At 33.1% G+C, this 15,421-nt stretch overlaps 3 protein-coding genes across 4 annotated transcripts; 1 reads left to right on the forward strand and 2 right to left on the reverse strand.

Annotated features, from left to right (window-relative positions):
• Positions 1 to 639: 639 nt before the first annotated feature.
• LOC126665681 (vesicle transport protein GOT1-like) lies at positions 640 to 3,490 on the forward strand. Its single transcript, XM_050358552.2, has 8 exons — positions 640 to 719; positions 843 to 893; positions 1,000 to 1,067; positions 1,793 to 1,884; positions 1,989 to 2,069; positions 2,189 to 2,286; positions 2,370 to 2,451; positions 3,119 to 3,490. The coding sequence occupies exons 3-8, from the start codon at positions 1,037 to 1,039 to the stop codon at positions 3,155 to 3,157; spliced, it is 423 nt and encodes a 140-aa protein (XP_050214509.1). The 5' UTR covers positions 640 to 719; positions 843 to 893; positions 1,000 to 1,036; the 3' UTR covers positions 3,158 to 3,490.
• Positions 3,491 to 3,659: 169 nt separating this feature from the next.
• On the reverse strand, positions 3,660 to 4,946 carry LOC126670740 (protein EMBRYO DEFECTIVE 1674). Its single transcript, XM_050364561.2, has 3 exons — positions 4,602 to 4,946; positions 4,363 to 4,513; positions 3,660 to 4,291 (listed from the first exon to the last, which is right to left on the reverse strand). Exons 1-3 carry the CDS (start codon positions 4,706 to 4,708, stop codon positions 3,851 to 3,853), a joined length of 699 nt encoding a protein of 232 aa, XP_050220518.1. The 5' UTR covers positions 4,709 to 4,946; the 3' UTR covers positions 3,660 to 3,850.
• Positions 4,947 to 7,042: 2,096 nt separating this feature from the next.
• LOC126664163 (uncharacterized) lies at positions 7,043 to 14,724 on the reverse strand. Of its 2 annotated transcripts, none has more exons than XM_050356479.2 (4): positions 13,260 to 14,724; positions 10,935 to 11,190; positions 8,038 to 8,215; positions 7,043 to 7,652 (listed from the first exon to the last, which is right to left on the reverse strand). In XM_050356479.2, the coding sequence occupies exons 1-4, from the start codon at positions 14,623 to 14,625 to the stop codon at positions 7,209 to 7,211; spliced, it is 2,244 nt and encodes a 747-aa protein (XP_050212436.1). In that variant the 5' UTR covers positions 14,626 to 14,724; the 3' UTR covers positions 7,043 to 7,208. The 2 variants fall into 2 exon arrangements, with proteins under 2 accessions (XP_050212436.1, XP_050212435.1); XM_050356478.2 differs by having other exon boundaries at positions 10,935 to 11,196.
• Positions 14,725 to 15,421: the final 697 nt, after the last annotated feature.

A 15,421-nucleotide genomic window follows, 5' to 3' on the forward strand; every position in this document is an offset into this window, starting at 1 on the left:
AAAAGAATATGTAGTATATAATAGTAATTGATAAATAAATAAAACTATTCTATCAAAAGTATAATTTAAATGGTGACAACAATCTATTCTTTAAAAAAGTTATGTACATATAAATAAATAATGTAAAATTAGACCCAAAAAAAATGTAAGATGAAATTGCAAAATAATAGAATATTAAACGCAAATATTAACAAACATTGCACGTATGAAAATGGTGCTTCGAGATGAAAATATAAAATTTTATATAACATATCAAAAACGCAAAACTGCTTTAAAATTATGATTTTAATTGCACAATTAGACTTTTTAACGATCAATTTTTTTAATATTAACCTTTTATTTTCTATAACTTTTATATACTACTTATACTACTGTTTTTTTTATATCTTATAGATAACTAATGTATCTTACATGTGTGAGGATTTATAAAATTTTAGGATAAATTATTTTTAAAAAATCAATTATTATTTTAATTTCTTTACGGAAAACTATTTAACAATTGTCAGATAATAAAATATTTAATACATAATTTAAATATTAATTTCTTATTTTCATATAAAAATTATAAGCTGATTACACTCAAATGATATTAAACAAAAAACGTGCAACGCACGGGTTAAAGCTAGTTATAAAAAATAACTGACATTTTCATTTCCTGCAAAATTGCTTATTATTCACAATTTTACTTTCTTCACCTTGGCGTACATCGCAATTCACAGGTATCTCTTTCGTTTTATTTTCTGTTTGGCTACTGAGAAAATCAAGCGTTTTCTCTCCATCCAATCTAAACACAGATTTTTAGATTCAATTTCTCTCTCTATAACTATCAATACTTGTTGCAGATCATTTTCCAGCCAGTAAATCACAGCTTTTGTTTCATCTGAATCATAAAGGTAAACTTGCTTGTACGGATCTTTTATTTCAAGATCCTAATAATTTTCATAGCCTTAAAGTTAACTTTGAATCTGATTTCTCTGTTATTTATTTACCTTGTTTCAGGTGATAATTAAAATATTGTTGTAAATCAGCAGCAACGATGATTTCGTTTGAAATGAATGATCGCAAAAGTGAGTCAAGAAAATGTGTAATATTTACATTTAGATGTTTATTTTAAGTAATTCATGCTTATTGTTTTTTTTATTCAGTTAATTTGGTTAGGAGTTTCTGTAATTAGAACTAGTTTATTGTGATTTCTGAACTTACAGTGTGATTATTGCGGTTAAGTATTGTGATAGACTGACTTCTATGAAAACAAAGTATTTGTATGTGCTAAATCTTTTTATCTAGTGTTTAGAAAGTGTAAAAATGGAATGATTCTATGTAGTCAGATGCATCAAATCTTGTTTTTGGAGAGATTATAGCTGTTAGAATCCCATACTTTTTTGCTTAAACAAAAACAAGGCATTTCAAAAAGTCTTTCAAGAAAGTAAATATGCCGCAAACATTATGATTTTTCAAGAGTTAAATCGAATTGAATTCTTGTACGGTCGTTTTGTTCCGAAAACAGCCTTTATGTTGGACTTCGCTTTATTGTTGACGTGATGCTTCTGGCTATCCTGTTAAATGCTGTCAATCAAAGTGTATCTGTTGTGCGTGATCTTTTGAAGTTTGAGCTTAAATTTGTTAAATGGTTCTGCATACTTGAGTAAACTTGTTTTGTCTCTCCCTGTTCATTCTTGCTATTGGTGATGAACAGTTTTCATTCTGGCAAGGACAGGGACTAATCTATACTAATTATCAGTTTTACATTGAATAATATATCTAACTTTGTTTCCTATTTTAAATGAAACAGAAATTGGGCTAGGATTGACTGGCTTTGGGATCTTTTTCTCATTCCTGGGAATCATTTTCTTCTTTGATAAGGGATTGCTTGCCATGGGAAATGTAAGTGCCTTGCTAGAGTAATTATTTCCTTAAGAATCACTACTTATTCTGTTCCCAAGATATCATTAAACACCCTTTTGTTTTCTTTGTGGGTTCTTATACAGATTCTGTTCATCTCAGGAGTGAGTCTAACTATTGGACCAAAATCCACTGTGCAATTTTTCATGAAACCTCAAAACTTTAAGGTTAACTGCACCATCTCTTTTACCTCCTTTTCTTTATGACTGTGTAACTATGCTTTCTATTAAATTTGTAGCTATTACATGCATTTCACTCTCTTAATGCGACTCGTTTGTGCAAACAGGGAACTATTTCATTTGGTGCAGGCTTCTTCTTTGTGGTCATTGGATGGCCAATTATTGGCATGATTTTGGAATCATATGGGTTCATTGTACTCTTCAGGTAAGTTATGTTTTTTATTTAAATATTCTGTTATATTGTGTTTGATTCTCATGGATAGAGATGCTAATATGAACGCTATACAGTGGCTTCTGGCCTACACTGTCAGTGTTTCTGCAGAGGATACCTATTCTTGGCTGGGTGTTTCAACAACCTTTTGTTAGATCGGTATGTTCTCGATATGACTCAGAATTTTAATTTAGTACCAAACAAAAAACGTCTCCATATTCATTTCATGTTGATCAAACCTTGTACGCTAATTCTATTTACACTTTGGCTGGTAGATGTAATTGTTTATTGTTAATATGCCAAACCATAACTGATATAACTACAGCTGAAGCTTTGCTCTTTAATTTGCACTTTAGACTTAAGTGCCAAAGTGATGTAAATTACAGTTGAAGCTTTTGCTACATTGAGTTTGGAGGTGGACTTGGGGTAATGGGTTCATGGTTTTCATTCTAGCTTGAATTTCTATAGGAATATTTGCATGAAGAATTATCGAGGATTCCATATTAAGGCAGTGGTTGGTAGTTCATTCTAATTGTTTGTATATATGATCGCCAAGGAGGTGAATGCCACCCAACTCCTTAGCAAGGAATACTTGATGTAAAACTATGTATAAATATGTGTGCCTCTAGTAACTTTCTAGGGGAGAAACTGTTCAAGAATCCTAAGTTCCTAACTATAGAAAGAGGATTGTATGGTAGGGATTACAAAGTGTGCTATAAGAATGAGTTTATTGTTATTGATACTTGATTTGTTTTCATGTGTTCATCTTCTTTTAATGTTAGTTTAAACGTTAAACTAGTTTCATTGTTTTCATTAACATCTGCAGTTCATGGATCGCTACCGTGGCAAAAGAGTTCCCGTTTAAATACACATTGATAGAGGTAGAATGAATAGGTTCGGTCCCCGTGCAAGTCCTGTAAAAAGACGTCAAACAAAGAATAGTATGGCTCCACAACTAATTTTTCTTTTGGTTTAAGAGGTGGTAGCTGTGTGATTATGGGATTGAAGAAAGACGCGACAAAGCTGCATATAGGTTCTAATTCTGTAAAAATGACCTTAGCATTTATCTTTTTTCCATGTTTACTGAATGTTGAAGAGTCTTTATAATTTGTTGATGATGGCTTTTTGTATTCTTAGTTAAAGATAGAAAAGAAAAAATTTGTATCAGTTTATCCATAAATATTCTTTGATTGGTTCTCTTTGTTGTTGCATATTTTATAGTCTATACCGAAGTTTTTGTAAGGCTAAAATTGATCAAAAATTGATTATCAGAAATCCTCAAAGCTATAAGAAACTTCATTTCTTTTAAAATGAATTCCAGAAAACATGCTCGTATATATAGACATTAAAATTTGCATATACACTAATTAAGAGGAACACCAACTTCATTCATCATCCAAACTGCCCAAATATCTTCCTGAAATGGTAATTAGAATATTAGGCATTACAACCTCATCATCTAGTTCAGGGTTGTACAATAGCCTAGCAGGCTCGAAAGATTCAGACACAGAAACATTCTGAAAACAGGGAAATTCAGTTTCTTCGAGGTTTCCGTGCATCATAGCATATGAGTATAGTCCTTGCGAATCTTCAGCCTGCCAGAACTTCTGACTTTAGATGAAGGAGTTTCTGCAACTCCTGACTCCTTGTTACTCCTAATATTTTCATCCGCATCATTGTGTACCGAGGTGAATGCACTACCCTTTCCCAAGTCTGCATCAGCCGCCCCAGGAGTACGTTCCTTGAATCTTTCCAGGATATCACCGCAAATAAACTTTTCAGAATCTTCAGGATGGCGCATAACAAGATCACGAATCCTTCTTGCTGGAACATCATCCAAAATTGATGGCACTGCGCTGGTACCTGAAGATTTCTTGCGCCTAAGAAAACCAGATTTTTCACTTGACGTGTCTTTTTTAACAGACTCTCCTTCATTATACATTTGAGCAACAACCTCTTCCCAGTGATGTGGAAATCCAAGCTGGAAAAGGTTGCAAACCTGTCAAGGCCAAAAGTTTATGTAAAAAGTTAAGGAGAAGTTAATCGCAAAAGTTAATCCCATTAAATTACCTTAAATGGGATTCCATTTTGATGTGTTCGTGATCTATTTAACATGCCGCTGACTGTAATTGTGATACCATCTGTGGTTTCAACAGTGGTGGCATCAATTCTCCTACAAATTGGTGTCGAGGAAAAGAAGACAATTTCTCCTAATCTCCCGCTGTAGTGAAAATAAAAATGCAATCTTTAAGAATCAGCTCAAATTAGGGATTAGAAAATAGGTACAATGAGGGGAGAATGATAGTTACTGTCTTGAAGCAGAGCCGGCAAGAGAAATGCGATTGATGTGAGATTTAAGGAGCCACCAATCATGCAATAACACATCATTCATACACAAACAACTCTTCGCCTCCATTGATTTACCTACAAAACTCAATTCAATTTCATTACTGTGACAACTGAATGTGATTCTTTTCTCCTTACTCAATCATTAGCAGAGATCATTTTATCATCATTCATAACTGTTTTCTCAAATGTGAGACGGCGGTAGTGGCCCGAAGCGACGGCGGGGGCCTAAATAACCGCTCAATATTTTCTTTGTTTGTGTTATGAGAAAAAGAAGAAAACAGGAAAAATACATATTTGAGTCCCTCCACTATTTTGAATTGGGTGCTTCTCTCATAATTTATATACATTAAGTCCTTATATTTTTTATTTTATTCATTTTAAGTCTTTCATCATAAAAAAATATTAACCGTGTCAAGTCAGACTATAATATACTGGTTGAAGAATTTACTTTCAGTAAAAAAAAAAGGGTCAATGCAGCCTTCAATCTGGCATCTCAGGATCAAATAAATCCATTTTAACTTTTTGAATCAATTAAACATAAAATTTGTGTTTACAAGACTCTCTTAATTTAAGTCAAATAACTCTGAGATTGTGCACCTCAATGCGGACTTATTTAAGCCGAAATGCATATTTGGAGTTCTAATAGACACAAATTTAAAATTCTAATTGACATAAATTTGAAGATTTAATTGACTCAAACGTTCATATTAACTCTTTTTAGAAGTTAGGCAAAAAAATAAAATCTAATGGTAATTGATAAAAATACAAAGATTTAAATTTAAAAAATTATTTAGTCGAATTAAAAATATAAAAATATAAAGATTCAACGTGGGCAAATAGAAATAGAAGGACCCAACTTAAAATAATATGATAATAAAAAGATCCAAATACGTATTTTATCGATAAAATTTGTGTAATTGTTATTTTTTTCGTTTTGTTTATATCAAAATTACGAGAATTATGTAGTTTTAATAAAAAACAATTGTAATTTAATATTTTATAAATCTAATTAAAAATAAAGAAATAAAATTAAAAATGTGTTAATAATTGATAAGCTACTAGTAATAAAGGCATCGCTTGGTTTGTTTTAAAGCAATTCCTGGGAAGTAACTTTCCGGAAAGTATAGTTTCTGGGAAGTAACTTTCCGGAAAGTATAGTTTCTGGAAAGTTAACTTTCTAGAAAATTTGATAAACGTTGCTTGTTTCGATTTTTACTTTCCGGGAAGTACACAATTAATTTTAATATAATGAAATTATATTTTTAATTAAAAGACATAAATATCCTTTGATAATTTTTATATAGTTAAACAAATAACTATTTTTTTAAATCGAGCAATAAATATTTTTATTTTTGCTTATTAACTCTTATTTTGCGATTCAAATACTATTTGAGAGAGTTTTTAAATATTAAAAATTAAAATTATATTTTTTTATTTGAATTTTACATAATTTAAAATTTAAATAAAAATATTTTATTTTATTATAAGTAATAATTATAAAATAATAAAAATATTTTTATATAAATTTTAAAAGAAAAAAGGAAAGAGTTAAGGTTAAACTAGGAAAATCCAACAAAAGTGTTAGGGAAGTTCTACTTCCTTGAGTTTTGCTAGGAAGTTACCTTCGTAGTTAAAGGGAAGTCAAACATTCAACTTTCCGGAAAGTAAAATATATAAATTGAACCAAGCAAAATATTTTGCTACTTTCCGAAAAGTAAAATGTATAAATTGAACCAGGCAAAATATTTTGCTACTTCCCGGAAAGTACAACTCTATTTACCTCTAACCAAACGGGGCCTACGTTTAGGGGTAATACGAAGCATCTTGTTAGCTCTTAATTGAGCTACTGTATGAGTTGGCGGAACGAAATGTTTGTAAATAAAGATGCCCTATTTATTTAAAGAGTTAAATACATAAAAAAAGAAAAAGTTACAATAGCCACAGTTTTTTTATCAGAGATATACGTAGAAATAGGCCTATTCTAGGTCTACAATTAGTTGTTAATAGGCCATTCTAGGTCTAGAATTAGTTGTTAATGAAAATTAGCGAGAGTTAGTATATATTTTTTAAAGTTAAATCAGACAAACCACAGTCTGAGGAAAATCGGGAGTTAGATCCCCGACTTCATGCAAGTATAAGGACCTGGCCATTAGGCCAAGTCCTCATCTGCTACAATAGCTATAGTTTGATGTGGTAATTAAATAAAAGTAACAAGCTACAATAGCTATAGTTTGGTGTAGTGATTAAATAAAAGTAACAAACGAGATTGAATCGAATTCTTCTCTGTCCATTCATTTATACACCTCTTTAGTTACACATATACCTCCTTCTTCCAACAATCGTTTCAATGAACCTATTTGAACAAGAAAGTTGAAGAATTAAAACCAAATTATAATAATAATAATAAGAATATCAAATTATACTCATACTCATTAAAAGTGTATTAGACAGTCAAACAAATGCAGGAGTTACCAGGAAAGTCGATACATATTTGAATATGGGAATGGGATAATGAATATTAAAATTCATATACATAAACTAAAAGCAGCACGGACCAACTTCATTCATCATCCAAACTGTCCAAAATATCTTCCTGAAATAGTTATTAGAATATTAAGCATTACGACCTCATCATCTACTTCAGGTTTTGCAGCTCGCATGCTAGCACACTTGCGAAGCAGACTCCTAAGGGCCGCGCATGTGTCTGCATTTACCGGTGTATCAACTGCCGCACAGAGAGCAAAAAGCCACATACAATCATCTTTCGATAGTGTATCAACGGTTTCTATCAAGCTTATGCGCTTCCTCAGCATTGAAACTCGTTTCACAGCATCCATAGCTGAAATTGAAGACAGTGTAGGGTTACTGCTAGAAGAATCACTGACGGAAGTCGAAATTGCATTCTCAAAGCACCTTGATATTTCATCGTCCCAAGCATTAGCCTGGTCGATAGCCAGTGATTGCAGCTTACATGAAATTTCAGAGCTGGAATCCTCATCGCGAGATAAATACTGCGATAGAGAGGAAGTACAGAATACAGTAAAGTTAGTTCCAGAAATATGAAACTGTTCTGCAAAATAACTCGTATAGGCAAAACATAAGGTCATTAAAGGCTAGAGTTTCAAAGTTCTCAAATATAAACACACACGCGCACATCTGAAACCAAATATAGCTCCAGTTCTCAAGTCATTAATCCCGCAAATGAATACAATTTAACATAAAAGCAAAAAATAGCACCCTCATCTCGACAACACCACTATATCGTGTATATATATACATATCTTTCAACAATAGAGAACATGTAGACTTATAAAGGACAGAGCATCAAAGCAAAGAATTCAGGTTCATTTTTTAGCGAAAAAACAAAATATGAGTTGCTAATAAGCCAAATCATACCATCCGTAGATTGGAAAAATCAGAAAGAAAGGCATCCTCCCACTGCTTCAATGGCATTAAATGCTCTGGGCACTTGGTAATCTCAGGAATCTGAGGCATATAAATACTTTGTTCTTTGTTCACTTTACTTCTGTCAAGCTTTACCACCTTAATTTTATGAATATGAGAAGCTTCCCACCTAAATAGAGAAAACCAGAAAATCAGTGATGTCTAAATTACATATTAAGGTGGTGCTGAGATTCCCCTCTTGGCAATGCTAAAGCTACTCTAAGCTAAAAACAAACAATAAATATTAGGCCTAAATACCAAATCAATCCGGACCTTTTTCTTTTATTTAATTAAAGCATCAACTATCGTGATTTTCAGTTTTAGCAACAAATTTAAGCTTTATTTTTTCCTTTTCAAAAATAGCAATATGGTAGTTTCAAACCTTGAGTTATTCTTCAAATTTCATCAACCCATTTTCCCAAGGATTCTTCGTATTCATAATCAATGTATTCAATTTACCAAACTTTTGTAAGATCAAAGAAAAAATAAATCTATAATGTCTTATAATATAGAGACCCATAAAATGCAAAGCCACAATTCACCAGATAGGAACAAGTCAATTTCATCAAGTCCAAGACTTCGTTGTAGATATAGTGAACTTGAACGAATAACATTCCACAATTTGGACAATTAAGATCGACAATATCTTCATTGTTGGTTAAATTGACAGATAATGGGAGCTTTTGATGTGGATAAATTTGTTTTTTAAAGGTCAGAAGCATGTAAATGTCACTCATATGATTTTGCAAGGGAAACTCTTGTAATACTATTTCTGAAATAAAATGTTAAAAATTCGTGCTAAATTTGATACTTTTCAAGGTATAAATTACTAGCCACAACAGATAACACAGTTCACCTTTTCTATAGATTAACACAGAATGCTACACCACTATAGACAAGTTGGCAAAGTCATAGAAACATCATATTTCCAACCATTTTTCATTCATTTTTATAGAATTTTTGCTCTATTGAATGATGACTCCCCATCAAAGAAATATGATTTTCTAGTGTGGGTGATGTGCAGCAGCAAGCTCTGCAATACACTTCAATTTTTTTTTAATACTATCAATTCGGCTCCAATTGTTAAGAAGACTCTTCTGCATGATTTCTACAGTAATGTAGTGAACATAGCTTGAGTAGAGTGCGGAAATATTTCAATGAACAACATTTGTATTAACTTAACAATTAGCGTTTTAAACTTCACAAATATGTTTTTGTAATGGTTTGATTAGAGGAAACTGCATCCTTCTCTCTTGCCTTCAAGAACTGCTTCATTGTTGTTGTACACATGTGTCTATCACAACAAGATATGAACTAAAATGTTTTGCTTAAAGACCACATAACCAATATATTATCAAACACCTCATGAGAAAATGTGAACACCCACTTCCATGCAGCTAGAGCAATCTAAATGACGAACACCACGGATCGAGTGCAAGCTACCAAATGAGACTGTGATGACACATGACACTAGTATATACAATACTTGCTTATACAGAATGCCCTTTTCATTACTTGTCAGGAAGCATAGATGTCCAATCATGTCAAAGTAAATGAAAAAAAGCCAGCCGTACAGACTGCATTACTGGAGCGCACTTCAAGTGGAATCAGTTGCTGATGGAAGTGGGGAGGGTTTTGGTTTAATGAAGTAAAAAAAAATTAATATTAAATTATCCTACAAATCAGAGGTTGATAGTTGATCGAATCAACACTAACATAGGATCACTTGTGAATATGTTCAAGATGCACAAATAAGAAAAAGGAGAAGAAGAAGTTCAATAAAGTTTTAGTAGGCAACTCTCATAGTTTTATTTCCTTTGATCAAGTACCAAAATAGTGATGCCCACTTTTATATTTTTCTAATTCAAAACTCATGTAAACTACTTTACAGTTGACTTCACCTCGGCCATTTTGGTAAAAACAAATGGATTAGAGAAAATGGATTTTGTATTTCACTTAATAGTAAGGAATTTTACAATTGCCATTGATGATGAGGCTGATAGAACCTCATATACACCTTTTTTGTACAGAGTTCTCAAGAATTTTCTGAAGCCTAGTTAAGCTTGGAATTATTGGAAGTACTGATATGCAAAGTCAGGTTTATTGCTTGGAAGAAGAGATATGCATGGTTTTTAATTTAAATCTCCAGAATGATTGAAGTAAGAATAATATACAAATTAGGTTGAGCACTGAAATAGGCTCTCAAGAGATTTCATTGTCCATTGGCTATCATCAAAATTACATTTGGTAAGGAGTTCTCTATAGTTTTCCAAAGAGTTCAACATATATGTTGCAGATCTGAACAGTATTTATTGTTCTCATTCATTGAAAGCCTTAGCAGCTTATAAGTCTATAATAATGGTATTCACTACAGCTGTGGCTCTCAAATATCCATCACATTGTCTGCAAATAATATCACCCGATAGTAAAGTTCTAGTATTGCAAGCACATAGTAAAGTTCTACTATTGCAAGCACACTGCAAATTAGTGAATGTTGAGAACTGTCATCACAGAGTAGAACTAACTCAAGTCATTGTTTTGTAGTCTAGTACTGGCAAGCCTATAGGTAAATTCTACTAGAGAATTACTAATAGTAACTTGATGCAACATAACGCCAAAGCAGATTGACAGAGTATAGAACAAATAAACTTGCATATCCTAAGGATTTAGAAATGCTCCACCAGAGTTTCATGAATGAAATATAAGATTTGCAAGGTATCACTAGATATGCACAGCTTATCTGGATCATAATATCTAGATTATATAGTAAGTGATAACATAAAAATTAGAATGGTATCAGCAAGCAGCATTATTCAACAGGAAAAATGTGGAAAGAAATAGAATGGTACCTGACTCGCCTAAGATATTCTAGACCATCTTCTGGAGGTCCAGAATCAAAATCTGGTTCTCCTTCTACATGAAAGGCAGGCCTCTGGATGCTACCATAATCTTCATCGCTGTTCTCTTCTTCATAAGACTCACCTTCCATGTAGGCATCTTCACTCCCAATATTTTTACTAAATCTAGGATCAAAATTCGTCATGTTTTTTACCTCATTCACTCCCATGTTCTGTAATTCGTCGTCATTTTCAGAACATACTTCCCCTGAAACTAAGCAGAAAAACTCAAACGTTTTTTCCATATTTTATGTTTAAAAAAAAGGAACTTCAACCAAAGGACGAGAATAAAGGAAGAGAGAGAAACATGCAAGCAACTGTAAGCAGATATAACCATATCTATTTTTCAATGCGCAAAGAACTACCAGAAGTATCACTTTATTAGTTGTCAATTGCACATAAAAGTCCGAGGACATACTATACAACCATATCCAAAAAGTTAAAACCTAGTCTTATTAAAAACAAAAACTTCCATGTATGAGGACTGTACATGACTAGTATGCACAAAACATTACAACAGGTAGAGGTATGAGCTGAATATGTTGCAAATAAGGAATTTGCAGATTGCTTTAAGCCATTCTTCAATGGACAAAAATATTCATATGATTCCATCTTCCCCTTGCTCTAACCATACCTGTCCACAACAGGAAATAAAAACCAAATGGACAAAATCAGAGCCAGACCAGAAGACAAATGATGAGAAAAGAAAGAAATTAGATAGCTCAAAGGACTTCTTGAGTTAGTGAAAAGAATACCAGATTTATTTGCAAAAGAGAAGAATTAAATACGATCAGGGAGGAGGAAAATGTAACTGACAGTAAGCCAAATTAGGGGGAATATGGAATGGAAAGAAGGGGTGAAACAAACAAGAAACATTGGTTAATATCATCAACTACAGAGCAGTTAGTTGTAAGATCATTTTGAAGCAAAATAGACATTTTAGATGGTACTGACCTTATTACACCTCAAACAAAGCAAACAAACATTTTGGATGTTGACTCAACATATTGTTGACAATAGCAATCTAGAAACTACCTACAAACCTGCCTAAGTTATAAACTTCACTCAGTTAATATGTTTCCCCTAAAACAAAACACAAGAAAAAAGATACTAGAAAAGCATTTTTCATGATTGCAAATCACTGCTTGAAGAAATGCCAAAGCTTGGCTTTTCTTGTCCTATTTTCAAACTCATCCATACAGAGTCAAAACCTCAATTTCCCATAAACTTGCCCAACCTTAGTAATTTTCTTAAGGCCTGAAATACTATCTACAGAAGCTATTATGCTACTGCTACAACAATTTGCATTATCAAAAATATGCAGCTAATATTAGACAAAAATTGATGATGACCTCATTCATATTGGTCTACTATATGAGTTCAGATAAGCCCAAAAGGAAAAAATGGTTAAATTTATTTGAATATCAAAGCCATAACTGTTTAAAGTGATAAAGAAAAATAAGGCTTTATCGCAGGAAAACAATAAAAATAGAAGCATATGAGTTACCCTGTTCTCAAAATCAACGAGCTTAAGAAATTTATGAAAAGCCATTGTTTTATTGTTCAGTTACAATGTCAAAGAGTATAAGCAACATAAGGACCTAAGGTTCTACCTGGATCACTTACGCAATAACCATAAAAACTTAAATGGTTAATATGAGAATATGAAAGTTTCAAGGCTCTATCAGGATGTAAACTTTACAAAAACTTGTGAAGATGAATAAATCGCTGTTGTGAAAGCATTATAATAAGCAGCATCTTTTCAAATGAAACTAAATACCCTAACCCCCCACATCACAGCCAGAAAATGGCAATTTAGCAGACACTAAGGTAAAATTTTCTTGCAATACCAGAAAAAACAATAATTTCAACAATCAAACCAAGCTGACAGATAGTAAGTGCCCTACATGTTTATTTTCCAAATAACAAAAGTCAGAATGCTTGCTTGCTCATCAAATTATATCAGCCTCATTAATTTGTTCTTAAATTAAGTTAAAGCACCTAATCGAGATCCTAAATGGTTCCTTACTACTTCCTGCAAGACTATAAGTTGCGCTTCCTCCTTTAATTTTTGTATAAATGTGTTTGTATAAGCTTACTCATGCAAGAATACATTGGATTTTTAGTTTAAGCTTGCTTCATACCAGTATTGAACGTGAGACAGTCTGGTCTAAAATAAAAAAGCAGCAGAACAGAAACAATACACTAAGCAAAGTTCACAGTGCTCACAAATCAGTAAGCTGCTGAAAGATTTAGCATAAAAAAAGATGGACTCACCAAGAATACCAGGGGCAAGTTCAGTCTTCCCAAACTGTTTCCGTGGATCAAAGTTCAAGCCAGCATTATTCTGATGATGCCTTGAGCTTGCCAGGCCATCATACTCCTTTACAACAGCATCCCCGAGCCCAGTGTAAATATCTTTCCAAAATTGCCTCTGTTGAACAATGTTCACGAATCTCAGGGCCTCCATCTCCTCCCTCGAGAACTTCTTTACTTGACCCCCATTGTTTTGACCACCACTGTAATCGTTTCCAACATGGGTCATTTTAGTTTGCTCATCATTGACCATCAAACCCTTTTTGACTCCCTTCCTCTTTCTTCTTTGCCGATTTCCCTTCTTTCCATCAGCTTCTTGCTTCTCATTCGTTTTCACATTCCCCTCTGCATTCTTTACACAAACATTACAAGATTTCATAACTGGAACAGTACCAATCAGTGCCGTATCATCAATCACTTGAACCTTCAATGAACGTTTGACGGACTCATCAATTCCTTTAAGACCACCCAAGATTCCGACAGTATTTTCAAAACCCAAAGAACTATCCACACGGTTCTTGTCTTTAAAAAGTGAACCACCCTCAACTTTTGCCAACAACTGCTTCTTCTTGGCTTCCAACATAGTCTCCTTACTCTCTTCAAGGACGGAATCCTTTCCAACTTCCATGGTTTTACATACCTCTATGACCCCATTATTAACTACTTGTTCAGTTCCTGCTTCACCAACAGACACAAAATTGTCAGTTTCTTGCAACTGAACATCCAAATTCTCAGCCGTTTTTGAGAAGTCTACACTATTCACATCACATACAAAAGACTCGGAAACCAAATCATAAAGAAGAGCTTGTTCTTGAGCAGAAGAAGCAAAGATTTCTTGCTTCTTCTCAGTTTCTTGAAATTGAACATCCAAATCCCCAACCTTAGTTGAAAATTCCTCACTATTCACATCACATCCACAAGAAGAAGCCAACATTTCTTTATTTTGCACAGTATCAAAATCCCCAATCTTTGTGGCTAAATCCTCATTATTCCCATCACATACACAAGACCCAGAAACCAAATCACCTATAACACCCTTTTCACCATCACAAAAAGCAAAAACATGTTGATTATCATGTGGAGTTGGAGTGAAAGAAGACTTAACTTTCTTGGAAGGACTAGGAATATGTTGAATGAAATCTTGGTCTTCTTTTAGAGGTGAAGATTCGTTCGAATCATTATCAAGTTGTGGAGTAGTGGAAACAGCAGAACAAGAATTGGTGGATTCTTGTTGTTGGTGAAGATCAAGAATTGGAGTTTCTTTGAAATCAGGGATTCTGCGTTTGAAGCCAACGCATGCATCAGAATCCATACTGTCGTCTGCCATTAATGAGAGTTAAGAGAGAATTTGCTTTCAGAATTTGAAGAGAGACTAGAGAGATAGAAAAGTAGAAGTGAGGTTTATGATCTACAAATGAGAGGGTTTTGTACATATTTATACGCAAAAACACCGCTCACCTTCTCCCATACCCCAATGTATTTTTATTTGGGCTTTTTACACAATCAACCAACATTGGCTAAATCTTTACTTTTATACGGGTCATATTTTCAGCTATCTAAACTATCATGTGCGGACACAATTCTTACTTTTATACGGATTGTATATATTCAACCCTAATAGTAGAGACATCATAATTTCACTTTTTTCTCTCTCCTCATTATTCAATCCTCTCTTCCTCTCAACTCAATTTTCTCTCTCTTCAATCGTGTTTCTTTCTTTCACTCTCAGGTCACCTCTTTTTTACCGTTCTCCGCCGTCTTCCGCTGCGTCGTCCTCTGTTCCCCCGCTCCTCCGTCATTGTTCTCATCATCGTCTTCTTCGTCATCTTCGCCAACAATATCATCTCCTCTACTCGTCATCGTCATCTATTTGATTTCAGATCTACAATTTATTCATTATTCTTCTTCTTCTTTTTTATTTTCAGATCTTTTACTGTTTTTTCACGATTAAACATGTATACAGATTATATTTAAAGAATATAATGCTGATTTCATGTTATGTAAAATAAATTTATGATTATATGGAATAATTTTTTGTTATTTCTTCATTTTGTTTTTGTGTTTGGTTGTATTTCTGTATTTATTTATTCTGCAGCTCGTTTTTTTGATGATGGTTGATTACT

The sequence above is a fragment of the Mercurialis annua genome, linkage group LG1-X (assembly GCF_937616625.2).
Source record: "Mercurialis annua linkage group LG1-X, ddMerAnnu1.2, whole genome shotgun sequence".
Classification (NCBI taxonomy): Eukaryota; Viridiplantae; Streptophyta; class Magnoliopsida; order Malpighiales; family Euphorbiaceae; genus Mercurialis; species Mercurialis annua.